The sequence below is a fragment of the Falco biarmicus genome, chromosome 4 (assembly GCF_023638135.1).
Source record: "Falco biarmicus isolate bFalBia1 chromosome 4, bFalBia1.pri, whole genome shotgun sequence".
Lineage (NCBI taxonomy): Eukaryota > Metazoa > Chordata > Aves > Falconiformes > Falconidae > Falco > Falco biarmicus.
Genome location: NC_079291.1, coordinates 43,996,592 through 44,010,137, shown reverse-complemented (window position 1 = coordinate 44,010,137; position 13,546 = coordinate 43,996,592). Strand labels below are relative to the sequence as shown.

Here is a 13,546-nt window from a genome sequence, read left to right as displayed (position 1 = left end):
TGCTCTGTGGTTTTAGGTAAAGTTGATTCATACTTTCAGTTTAGCGTGAATGAAACGCATCACTGAAACAGACATCCTTCCTGAGTTATTTAGTTTCAGTGATCACAAATCATGTGGTATTTATAATTTTGCTCTCTTACATCATCTAGCACCTCCAGGGCTGTGTTAGTCACAGCCTCACGCGTGTTTGTTTGCTGCTTCTGATTTCTTCACTTTCAGTTTGGCTTTTAACTTCTTATTTTCTGTCACGTACACACGCTGACAAGACAGCCAGCCAGAAGAAGTTTGCCTATTCTATCTTACGCAGTGCTGGCCTTCACAGCCTCTTATCTTTCTCAGTCAGGACATAGATATGTCTACCCCACACCACTGTCAAAATGGAAAAGCCACATCTATGCCAATATTGTATTCTTAGAGATTTCTTCTTTCAAACTCAGCATAATTGAATGAAGACATTAGGCTTTACATAGACAAAAAGAAAAAGAAGTCATTCCCTCAAAGGATGATTATTTCTGTTCTAAAACATTTTTAATATTGTTAATATTGTTTTGTCTCTAGCAAAACAAAAAAAAAAAAGGAAATAGGTGACAGTGCTATACAAGAGGTTTACCAGGCAAAGCCCAGCTGAATCCCCCTGCTAGCTGTTCCTGACACAAACTTCATATTGCACCACCCCATAATTCACAGTATTTATGTTATGATACAATACATTTACAAAGTTGCTAATGAAGAAATTAATGTATCACCTGTCCACATCTCCCTAAAAAAGTATACAGCTGAAGTGCTTTTAGTGCTGTGTAAAGCAACTGAGATCTAAACCACCAGATAATTCAAATACAAACAGAAATTCTGAAGGGGCTTCAACTACAGCTTCACAGCCCGGCAACAGCATAAGACAGCTGTAATTTTTAAAAAATCAAATAAATGGAAGGATAATTTTTCAAAATCAGAGCTAACCTAACTACAAAACTAAAAGGCACTGGTCAGCAGAAGAGCCCAGCACTTTCTGAGCAAATGCAAGAGGCAGCTTAACAAGACAGAACATTTTGATACAGAAAACTTAGTGCAATTCATCATTATACACAAGAAGCAGTGGTAAAAATAGCATTTACAGCGCAAAACCGTTCACTTGGCTAGGGAGAAAAAGTAGGGCCTAAGTTTGGGATCAACAATGTCAACAGAAGTATTTCTCTTGACTGCTGCAAACTTAGCTGAGGTGCTGGAAAACACGCAGAATCTTGTAAGCAAACAGGGCAGCCTGTGGTAACAGCGAGCCCTTCACAGCGTTTATTGCCTGCTCACAACCATGTTGGTTTTGTTGACTCCACCAATTAAGAAATATTTCAAAGCACCTTCCTCTTTTATAGAATTATTTCTATATGATTTGGGGCTCAGACAGTAGTTCCGAGTACTATCATGTCCACACTACGCATAATTCATTTTATGTCTGTGCTCCTACATGAAGACAATATAATTCACTGTGATTTAAGTTACTGCAATAGAAATCTTCCCTACTGAGTTTGAAAGCACAGTTGGGGAAGCACAGATCCAAACAATGGGGTTCTCTAAAGGCTCCTTTTACAGGAGTGAAGCTGAAACACACAGCCAAAAAGCAACTCCACTTGTCACAGGAGTGTGCAGGACAGGTCAGCTTCACTGCTCACAGAGCTGCCTGTCTCTCTCTGGTGACTATAAAAGGAGCTATGGCATCTCTGTAACCGTCATGGGACCCTATCACAGCAAGAACATCCTGAAGGACATTCCAGGACATTCTTAAAGATAATTTTGGAAGAACCAAAAGCATGCTAAACTCAAAAGACTTTTTTTTTTTCTTCCAATAAACTAGTGGAATGATTAATTCAGAAAGACTAGACCAGAGAGAACTGAAATTAAAGTGCCCCGTAAACCAATCTCTCCCTGCTCACTGCATCTGTGCAAGGTAGTTCCTTGATTCCAGGGTTTGGTTTTAGCAAAGTCAGCAGCTTTCTGAACTGCAACACACTGACCTCTTTTCTGGAGCCCAGGAAACTTTTGTTTTTGTTATTGCTGACACTTGGCTGGCTGCTTTCTGCATGTCTCGGCTTCTTGTTCCTTGCTAAGTACTCTTCTCCCATAGCCTGCAGCCTCCAGCCCTCTCTGCCCAACAAAGAAGGATGAGGAGACAGCTCTCCCTACAGACAAGTCCATTTGCTCCAGTCACCCTCTTTAAAAAGGGACCCAACATGAAAACTGAGAACAAACACAGCACAATTATGTTGTCTATCACACCTGAACTTAAGCATTTAACTCTCAGATGTCTGAAGTAAAAAGAGACAAGCCTCAGCCTAAGCATTCTTACAATGATTGATGCCACCCCACAATAAAGCTAAAGGAGGTTTGGTAATCTGGGATTTAACTAAAAGCTATGCAAATGTGGGGTTTGGTTTTGGTGTTTTATTTTGGTGTTTGGTTGGTTTTTTTTTTAAGTAACCTCACATCTTTAGTAAAGATGTGATCAAAAATAAAACATACAGAAAGCAAAGGATGTTAAATATTAGAATGTAAGAGGCATAGTATTCACATGTTATTTAATTACACAGTAGAGTGGTAAAACTCTGGGGTTTTTTTTCTTGGCTTTGCTTTACTTCATGGTGCCAAAATTGTTAGAGGTTATTCCGAACCAGCTTTTTTTATGTGCAGTATTCTCTGGGAAGGTGGGGCCATAACATATGCTCACCAGTTGTTTCAAAGATGCGGACTGTGCAAACCACAATGTAATACGAAATACTCATCAAGCAGAGAAATTACGAGTATTTACTAAAAGTTTGAAGCATCAAATGATAGCCACACATCTTTGATCTTGAGAAAACAGGATATAATTCAAGAGTGAAAAACTACTATAATTAGGAAGCAAAGAGGGGCACACTAGAAATGGAGAAATCAAGGCTGATTCTGGCATGTAATGGATCAAAATATTCAGTGTTAGTCTGGATGGAGCACTCATAACCAGACATTACTGAAAAATGACCCATGTTGAGAAATATGAAAAAGTAATTTTCAATTGTTTCATTTTTCTTCTATATATGTCATTTCGAAATACCTGATAATACTCAGACAAATGACAATTCCCTTCCCCCAGCCCCAGCTCCATAAAACCCAAATGGACTAGTTATTTTCCACTATGCTAGTTTCCTGAAAGATTATTGTTTTACAGTAAATCTCCCATATAAAAAAAAAGGTGCATATCTGCTTTCTTATTATAACTCTTATCATATATTCTTTTATACAGAACAACTTCCATCCAAAGCTTTTTTAAACCCCACAAATTTGCCTTTATACCCTTAGATGGAAATGTATCCTGCTGTATCTAACAAAAGCATACTGTAAACATGCCAAAGGAAAATCCTAAATAAATTATTCATCTGTACATACCACAAGATCCTCTATTTTATGGAAAAGAGAAGTAACTGAGATAGCGATGTCTCTAGTTTATCTCAGGTAGGCTCACCTCTTTGAAAGCCAGAATGAGACTGCTGGGTCCTGCTTCTAGGCATTCCCACAGATTCCTGTGGGACTCACTTCAGCCAGTGCTTGTAACTCAGAGAGGCCTCAGAGAAAAATGTATGTCACTGAATTTGGATTTTCCCGCTCTTGCCAAAACTATCACAGCATAAGAACAACTCCAGTTCCCATACTCCTACTTATTTCTTACAATTTTATTACTTTTTAAAGACAAAAAACTTCATTCGAATAGAGTCCAACAATTGAAGTCCCAACAGCCTCAATGACAGAAAATTGCCTGCTAAACTTCAGATACGCTAGTCTAAGTCACTCCCACCATGCAATGTCCCAACGAGATTGCATGATCAGCTTCTCCCCAGGCTCTGAGCCTTCCTGCAGGCTGCAGATTTTTACAGCCAAATGCCTTTCCACATCAAAAACAAGCATTTAGCTGCTCTGCAACACTGACAGCAACTCCTCTCTCCCTCTTCCATGCACCAACAGATGCCATAGTGACAACACTGTTATCTGAGAAAGGAAAGGGGTCAAGCTAATGGAGACAAACATGCTTTTCTGCTGGCCATCAGAAGTCTTACATGGCACTGGAAAACTCAGCAAGAGACAAGGACAGACCCACCCGCCTTGCTCTGAGCTTTTCTTTTCCGTGCCCAGCCTGCTTTGGCAGAAACAGCACTCCAAAGTGGCAGTCTGTGTCTGGATGCACAAAAGGAGCAGTGTCATGTGAAAAGTCTCATTCTGTTGACCATGTGGGGGTGTTACAGTTGTCCTGATCCTTGAAATCCATATTGTGCTTCTGGCTATTTCAGCCCCCTTTTTTAAAAAGGAAAATACCAATATATATCTTTGGACAGTGGTTGCTTCCCTTTTACAGGAAACTACACTGCAACTTAGAGTTGCACTGTTAGTATCTCAACTCCCTAGCAGAAAAAGAATCTCCATTCCTCAAGGCAACCGGACCTGCTGAGACCGGTATTTCTTTAGATAAATATATTCTGTACAGAAGACATTACATAACAAAGGATTTATTTTTAATTTTTGTTGTTTAAAGAAGAAGGATGCACTCCAGTGAGTTTCACCATATATTAGAATTACATGTGATGTCGAATAGGCAACATGATCAGAAACTTCCATGTATAGTAGGTCAGTGAAGGATCCAAGATTATTAGCCACTCAAGACTTGGGCATTAATTATACTCATTTTTCTCTACCTGACACATATGTAAATTGTGCTGTCACTTTTCATTTATGAGTCTGTGAGGAAAACGTATACATATTTCATGAATTGTAGGGCTCTCTTTACGACCAGTTAGCATTTGCGAACATCTGGAAGCATCTGATTTGCTAAACTTCTCTCTTCAAACAGAAGATACAGCACAGCAAATGCACTCCAGGCCAGACACAGCAGCGCAGCTGTGTTTGTTGTTCAGCATTATTCATTCTACCCAGGAGTTACTGTAACACCTTCTTCTCTGGGCCTTATGAGCAATTATCCCTAACTGGCCACCTCTGACCACGCCATTCTTCCCGTGAACCCTTGTGTTGGCTGCCCCTTCCCAATCACATCAAACATGAACTAGTTGCTTCTACTGTCAAAACCCACAGCTGTCCTAGTATCTTTCCTTAGGCAGCAACAGATCTTCTCCTACCCCTGATCAGCTCACAGTGCTGGCATCCATCACTGGGTAACTCTAGGCACAACATGTTTTCCTTTCTGCTCTGAAGGAGCAAACCACAGCACTATCTTCCTTCAAATCCTCCTTAGTAACTCTCCTGCGCTACAACGCTGACAAATGCTTGCAACTGCTTGAGGTCACAACTGACTTCTGTTATCCCCTTGGTCCTCCATTTGAAAATCTGTTCTGTTTGGCTTAAAGCTTTGATGTAACTCTCTCCTATGAAGGCTCACTTTTAGAACTGGAAAGGAGTGAGTAACTGATACTCCACACATTGTGCCGGGCTTTCCATCTCCGTGCAAATTCAAGAATGGTAATTCTAAATGATCTGCACAAAATCAGAATAGAGCGTATCAGGGGATCTCAGCTTGTTATACATTCATTTTATGTGACTCACCAGACAATTGCAATTGCCCTTGTAATTGGTATCTGAGTGGGAACTACACTGGTTTGCTCTCTGTGCTCATCACACAGCAACAGCCTCCATTAGACAGGTTCTCTCTCAGTTCTTTATCCTGTTACAAACCATTTTGGCTAGGTGTGCAAGCTTTTCCAGGTCAGGCAAGCCAACAGATGTAATCTAGTAGCAATGGACTGTCATTACCCTGGTACAGCAGGTTGGCAGTTTGGTACACTGGCACTTCATACCTTTTTTTTTTTTTTTTCTGTACGGAGCTACCTATACATTACAGTGTCCTCACTGATTAAATGGAATCCACGCTATAGGTTTGTACTTAATCTGTGCTTGCCAAAAGACTACCAGGTGAACTGATGCACTACAATTCTCTGTGTTGTAGTTTAATTCAGACTCCTGAGAGCTTCTGTTTACTGGGTTTAATGATACAGCTCTTTCTGAAAAAAAGTGACAAAAATAGAAGAGTGCCAAGGATTTAAAAAACACAATTTAGATATTTGTACATTTAAATTTTTTCCTCTTCTTGTTAACTTCAGAAGATTGAAGTAGCAAATTTGAATCACTTCAGTCAAATTTTATATTAGCAAACAGCTGCCAGCTGAATCACAATAAACCTCCACGATAATCTTTCTGCAATTCTTTTGAGTTATCAGTATCTGGTTAGCAGGTTCAATTAACATCAAGAAACACCCAGAAGATCAAACTCAAAGCATACCGCTTTGCCTGCAACAATGCAGAATGACACAAGTTACTGATTTATTTAATGCAGTTATTTTCCTATGTTAAAAGGTTGAGGGAATGAAAAAGGCTTCAGAGAAGCTGGTTCCAAGCTATTCTACACTCCCATGTGACACATCTGATGAAGATTACACTAGAATAAGAAAAGGTTCTACAAGAGAACAAAGATGAATCAGGTTCATTTCAGCCTGGACTGTGCACAGCCAGCACATGTACAGACTGCACTAGCTACTGGAATACTGTTTGTGAAGGTACTTCTTAACGTGAGAGCTGGTGTCCTGGTTTCAGCTGGGATAGGGTTAATTTTCTTCTTGGTAGCTGGTGCAGTGCTGTGTTTTGGATTTGGTGTGAGAACAACCCTGATACCACATCTATGTTTTTGGGTGTTGCTGGGTGATGTTTATAGCAAGTCAAGGACTTTTCAGTTCCTTGGGCCCTGCCAGTGAGAGGGCTGGAGAGGCACGGGAATCTGGGAGGGGACACAGCCAGGGCAGGTGAGCCAAAGTAGCCAAAGGGATATTCCATACCATATGACGTCATCCTGAGTATATAAACTGGGTGAGGAAGAAGGAAAGGGGGGGACATCTGGCATTATGGCTTTTGTCTTCGCGAACCGTTACATGTGACAGAGGTGGCTGAACACCTGCCTGCCCATGGGAAGCAGTGAATGAATTCCTTGTTTTGCTTTGCTTTACCTATTAAACTGTCTTTATCTCAACCAACGACCTGTCTGATTTTTACTCTTCTGATCACCTCCCCCATCCCACTGTGGGGGGAGTGAGCGAGCGGCTGCGTGGGGCTTAGTTGCCAGCTGGGGTTAAACCACAACAGCACTTTTTGGCACCAAACGTGGGGCTCAAAGGGTTCAAGATAACGACAGATTTTATTAGAACATGCTAGTTCTAATTTATAGCTCTTATTGGTGTTTAGCTATTAATTGGCAAGTTTCTGTGCTTGCCATGGGGCTTGCTTGCCTTACTGTACATTAGAGTCTAGTGCTTGTTAGTGGCTGCTTTTTGCTTTCGGTGCCTACTGTACTGCTTATCATACTGTGCTGTGCCCAGGCACATTTTGATAACAGTAATGGTGAATTGCTAAAAAAAATATTTAGATTTGGAAATGTTTTCATAATGTCAGAATGAATAACGTTACAAAGACATTATATTCTACTATGTGCAATATTATATATAGAAATAAGTATATTGATGGAACAAAAATTAAACCTGCATGCTCTAAGAGGTGACTGTACAGCATGGCAGTGTCACCATCAGGATTAGTGTGTCCATAAACAGATACTAAACAGAATAGTCTGGGACATCCTTAATACAACAATCATGGTTGCTGGAGAGCATGAGGGAAATGGACTGCAAAAATTGGACAGACTCCTAAACAGCATCTTCTAGTGCCACCACAGGAGACAGAATGCTGCACTACATGGAGCACTGGTCCAGCTCAACAAGGCACTGCAAATGTTCAAAATGTTCACCTACACATTAGAACAAAAAAACCTAAAAAACCTGCTTTGTCAGTCTTCTTGACATTCAGCACAAAGGAGTGTATTTCTATAATTTCTTGGCATTTCACCTCTCTAGAAATGAGAGGTTTCTGCAAAATGCTTTAATACTACGAAACTGTATTTTGGAGTGGGAAGTCACTCCATCCAAACTTTTCCCCCTATCAAGCTAAGTTTTAACTCATTAAAGGAATATTTTTTTTTACTATAAAAATAATTCACGTACCCACTATTTCCTATAAAAATACACAGAGAATGATAAAACACACTTATGTGACTCACAAACCCAAATCCATCTCAAACATGGCATGTATAACTATGTGTCTTTTGAAAATGGACTGAGATGCTTAAAGTTCTACCTTATCTGTGTAGGAAATGAACTACAGAAATATGTTGCATGATGATTCTTGGCCTCTGGCTTATGGTAGCAAGTAAAAGCTGTGTGACACCTACCATTTACCTTGCTGTGGCATTTTCAGCCTTCATTCAGTCTTAACTAAGTTGTTCTTTGCACCAGATCTCAGGCAAGGGCTGTGCCACTTGTTGACCCTACCTGCCCTTGACCTACCTGCTCACCTGTAGGGCCTGATATGATTTACCTCTCTGCTCCATCTTCCATCAGCTTATTTCCAACTACCTCAGATCTATTCCCTTCTGAACTAACATCCAGAGCTGAAAGAAATGGACTATAGCATGCTCTGCCTTAGCAGTGTCACCATGCTGACGTCTGCTAACATGAAACTGCTAAGCTGATTCATCCCAAGTATAAAACTCAAGTGTTTTCAACACAGACTCAATAGGCCAGTTTCTTTCTGCCTCCATCTCTGGACACATGTGACAAAGCTTAATACACCTGACAAGAATCCTCCTTCCAGCAATATTCTTTATCACAACCGTGATTAGAACAGTATCCACACAGGAGCAGATGTTCAGCCTGTCTGAGTACGGCCTACAGAGAGAAGGGCATTTCTGAACTGAGAGTCAAGAGTACTGTTATTCCATACAGATGTATTCCTGTTTCATTTTCATTCCCGTAGGTGGTTTCCTTAAAAATGCTGAACCAAGAAAGTTAGGTTGCTTTATTACCAAAAAATGCTAGCGATGCTAAAAGCTCTCGTATTACTAGCTTTCCTCTACTTTTTAATTGTTAAAATTTACATTCTATACTAGTCTCAAATTTAGGTCCTCGTGTTAAGATGAACACAACACAGTAACTTTACACTTCTATAAATACTGTACTAGTGTCACATGCAGAACTAGTGTTACACAAAAAGGTTGTTTATTTTTCTGAGTAAGCATTACGCACATTTTTAACGGATTAGATCTACATTGAAAGGTTAAATCAAAGTAAGAAGTTGACTACATCTCTCTTGAAAATTTATTATATAAAAAAAGTATTTGTTTTTTTAAAAGAAAAAAATAATGAACAATAGTTCCTATTCTCTCAGAAACATATTTCCAGCTCGCAGCACTGCAACTTCAAAATGCTTTACAAGATCAGTTAGGTAACATGCACATTAGCACAGAGACAGAGAAATACAACAGAGAAAATGAAATCCGAACGTTGAGGAATTTTACTTCAAAATGGAAAAAAAACTTTCTATGAAGACACATGCTATTAGGCACTTAAGTGAGGAGATTCAGAAGAAATGTCATGTTTACCCAGGACTATTCTGTAACGGTTTATTTCCGTTATTCTGAAGCAACTAGTTTTGGCTTTTACAGACATGGAACCTGTCAGATGACCCACAGCAACAGGTCAGCTCCAAATTCAATTTAGTTGTAGGTAAATACTTCTTGATAGCCATCCGGTTTAATGATTTCTAGTCAGAGGACAATACCTTCAACATGGATCATGAACATCTAGAGCCTCATTATTGACATACACCTTACAGCAAGTAGTAAATGAAATGCTAATTTCAGTTAAAAATGGAATGACCAACTATCTTATCCTAGAATTTGAGAGTAGCTTCAACAGGTACCAAGTCACATAAGAATAGATTCATTTTGGAAAACAGATGGAAGGTGAAGTGGAATATTTCACACCAAGACTGCAATAATCTCATCATAAACCCATCCAAGGTCTTTTCCAGTATTCAGAACGGGTGGTAAGTTATGAGGTCTGACAATTTTATGATAATTCAAGTATTCAGGACTAAAATCTGTCAAGAACCTTTTACAGTAGTGTAGTCTTTTTAGCTACTTGGTTAGTTTTAGCATCAAAATTATATCTCAGCCACTTACCTGAACCTAGTTCAAATCTGATTAGCCTCTTTTCCCCAAAACACAAACATGATCAAGTGCAATACAAAACAGCTACTGAAAGAAAACTATGGGATACATCAAAAATCATCACACTGTATATACTAACAAAGGTGTAAGAATTGAACAATATGGTTCATATAACCAATGCAGATGACAAAATTAGGAGAAAAGAAACCTGGCAACAATCTTTCTTTCCAGACTGGTTTGCTGTTGATATACTGCATGGGACATGTCTTAAAGAGCTGAGGATTTTTTTCTTCTAGGAAAAAAAATATTTAATAACATCTACATATATTGATTCAAACACTCCAGAGAGTAACTTTGTCAGAAAACTTCAGTGGTGGCTCTAAGCCCATTGCTGAGTTTTGCCATCTATCACAAGCCATTCCTAGTGGAATTTGAGAAACTTTCCCTTCAAAACCTCCTGCCCACAGATCCCATCACAGAACACAAAAGTAGAGTAAAGCAGTAAGTTCTGCCTTCAATGCCCCATGGCTCCTGTGAGCTCTTCCTAGTAGCTGCAGCTTTGCAGGAATCCAGAACACTACAGTACACAATAGCCTACATTTGATTCTCTACTTTTCCTCCTTAACATCATTTTGGATTCAGATACTGCAGAAGCTGCTTCGTATTACGCAAACTTCAGTGGTCTACCCTGTTCATTCTTCCCATCTTTGGGAACTTATCTATAGGCTAGGTGCTGACTGCAAAAGGTCCATCTTTCATTTCAGAGGATTACACAGAAATTGCAGGGATTAGTTGATAACTGTTTTGTGAGAAGGAGATGAGAAAGATCTCCTCCTTAGTATCAAACTCTGCAAATCTAAATTTCAAGACTGGACTCCCCTCTTCAGGGAATGCAACAGTCCTGAAGTCAAAACGCTCTTTTATGACAAGATAAATAAAAAGCCTAAAACCCAAAGCAATGGAAACAGAGGTCTCTGTAAGCTAAAGACTCATCACCACCTTCATGAAGTTAAGACACAAATATATTGTTAAAAAAAGAAAACACACGACAACCAACCACAAAACAGAAGGAAGATGATGAAGATATCTTCATTCTTATAAACTGTAGGACACCTAAACAGCTACTGTGGAACACCCCCCCAACAGTAAAGCTGCATACAAGTTGAAAGGAAGGTGATACTTCAACAGAGGAACCTGTTCCACAAGTTTTCTTTCTCAGATACTTTTATTATAAGGAAAGCTTTACCAAACTCACCATTGGAGTTTATTTTTCTTATGTGTATCTATGCATACACACTCCAATCCACTGCATTCATGGATCTACATGTGCAGTGACAGAAAGCATCCAAGACACACACTCCATACTAGCACTTGCACACATACAGCTTGATATGCAAAGAGTAAATATAAAACTTGTATTCCAGATGTAGGCTTGTATTTTTCACTTTAGAAAACAAATCTATGTGAAATATAAAAATTAAAATATAAACATTTGACTGTTTTCCTCATTGTCTGTTCCATCCTGGCTGTTTGGCACCCACCCTTTAGAGGCCAGAAGTTTCACAGATGGAGTTTTAAATGCCCAGCAGACACAACAGAAGCTATATTTTCAAATATGCTCACTGCACAAAGAGCTGACATCTTTTGATGTCAGTCTAACCTAATAATTTATCACGGAATTCCAATGCAAAATATTCTTAAAAACATCTTCCCAATGCAAGTCAGAAGAATGTGGAAAAGCTTTTAGAATTTAAGCATTTTTAGAGCTTATTTCCAGGATTAACATTGTATCATTGAGATATTTGGCATGAGATTTGTGTTCACTTAGCTAAAAAATCATAAAATACAACCGATGCTTCAATCTCAACCTTATCAAACACTGATCAAACATCAGCAAGAGCCCTGCAATCAAGCTCTTTACTCTTAGATTAGTCAAAACTGAAGACTGAAACACATGAATTACAGGCCTCACCTAGATTAGTCAAAACTGAAGACTGAAACACATGAATTACAGGCCTCACCTTGCTCTGACTCTGAGGAAATTCTGCTGCTTTCAACAGTATTTGAGCAGTAGCCTATTTTTATTGGCTTATTTATCTATTTATGCATTTACTTGCACAAAAAAAAGCAATTCAATTAATTTCTATAATTTCATTTAGAAAAAAAAAATCATCACAGTGATTTCTTTAACTGTTATGTCATATCTTAGTCATATTTAAAGAAATGCTACCAAAGGAAGATTCCCATAACAAGCTTATCAGCAGAGAAAGATTTTAGGTCACAAATCCCATTAAGTCAGTCCTATTAGAATTTATATCTTAATTCTGAAGGCATAGCTCTATCAGTATAATATCAAAATAAGAATGCTGAACTCACGAGCAGACCATTAATTCAGAACGCTGAGAAGACTAAGCAACAGCATTTATCAGTTCACATACAACCACTCTAAAAAAAACATCAAATTACTTGCATCTCATTCACTGAGTTAATTCTCAACACAGCAATGCCAACTGGAAGAAAAGTCTATTTTTCTGAATTACTTACCTCAAGAACTAGCCAAAGCTGGTCTCCGTTTTTCACATCTTTCTTATAGTACATGCCGTAGAATTTGACTACATTAGGATGATCAGAGAGTGCTTTCAAAATGTTATACTCTGCTTCAATTTCTTCATCAATATCCTAGTGTCACAAATGAGGAATACATAGCGGTTAATAAATAAATAGTGATAACCATTTAAAAAACCCAACACACAGCATTTTCTGGCTATTCAAATGTCGTTTGAAAAAAGAAAAAGAAAAAAACCAGAACACGAATGTACCATCTGCAGGGTTACAAAACTTGATTCTCATTACTCAATACAAAAGAGTCATCTGTTTTTTACTTGGTCTTCACCAGTTTCAGCTGATGAACACAAGGGGTATGACAGAGTAGCCCTGAGGAGAATGGGGAAGAAGCATTTCAAGGCAAAGCCAGTGCAATCCAGAAGTGGGTAGGTATGCAGATGCCTCGGGATGTCACATGTTACTTCTCTAATCTCAAGGGTATCCCCAGCTAGAGATGGTGCAGCTGGAATTACCTCTCTACCCCTCTGTGCACGAACGAGTACAACTGCAACCACATCTTACTCATTTATCATCTTACTTTCTAGAATCATTTGGATTTTTTTCTCATTTTCTATCATAGAAATTGGTGACATCCATGATCTCTCTGGCTTCTCCTACCGAGCTATGAGTTATGGCTTTTTGTCAGTCTTTCATTACAGACTTTGGGTTTCCTACACAGCGAGGGAAATCCATTTGGAGGTGAGAAGGCAAATTTTGCCAACACATGTACCAGGAGCCATGCAAACCCTTTCAGATCAAACATGGATGGTAGCAACAGTGGGCACTCAATGACTCGGGTAACCCTTTCCACATATGCATGGTATTGCTCACTGAGGGACTCCATCAAACTGCGTTTCAGTCATGCTGAGA

General features: G+C 39.1%; 1 protein-coding gene across 6 annotated transcripts in view; it reads right to left on the bottom strand.

Moving 5' to 3' along the window:
• Positions 1 to 13,546, bottom strand: part of MYO3A (myosin IIIA) — a 126,871-nt gene that overhangs the window by 97,049 nt on the left and 16,276 nt on the right. For all 6 annotated transcript variants that reach the window (XM_056337171.1, XM_056337172.1, XM_056337170.1 and 3 more), the window contains exon 3: positions 12,617 to 12,751. In XM_056337171.1, the coding sequence (XP_056193146.1) occupies positions 12,617 to 12,751 (135 nt within the window). The remainder of the gene's footprint in view (positions 1 to 12,616; positions 12,752 to 13,546) is intronic.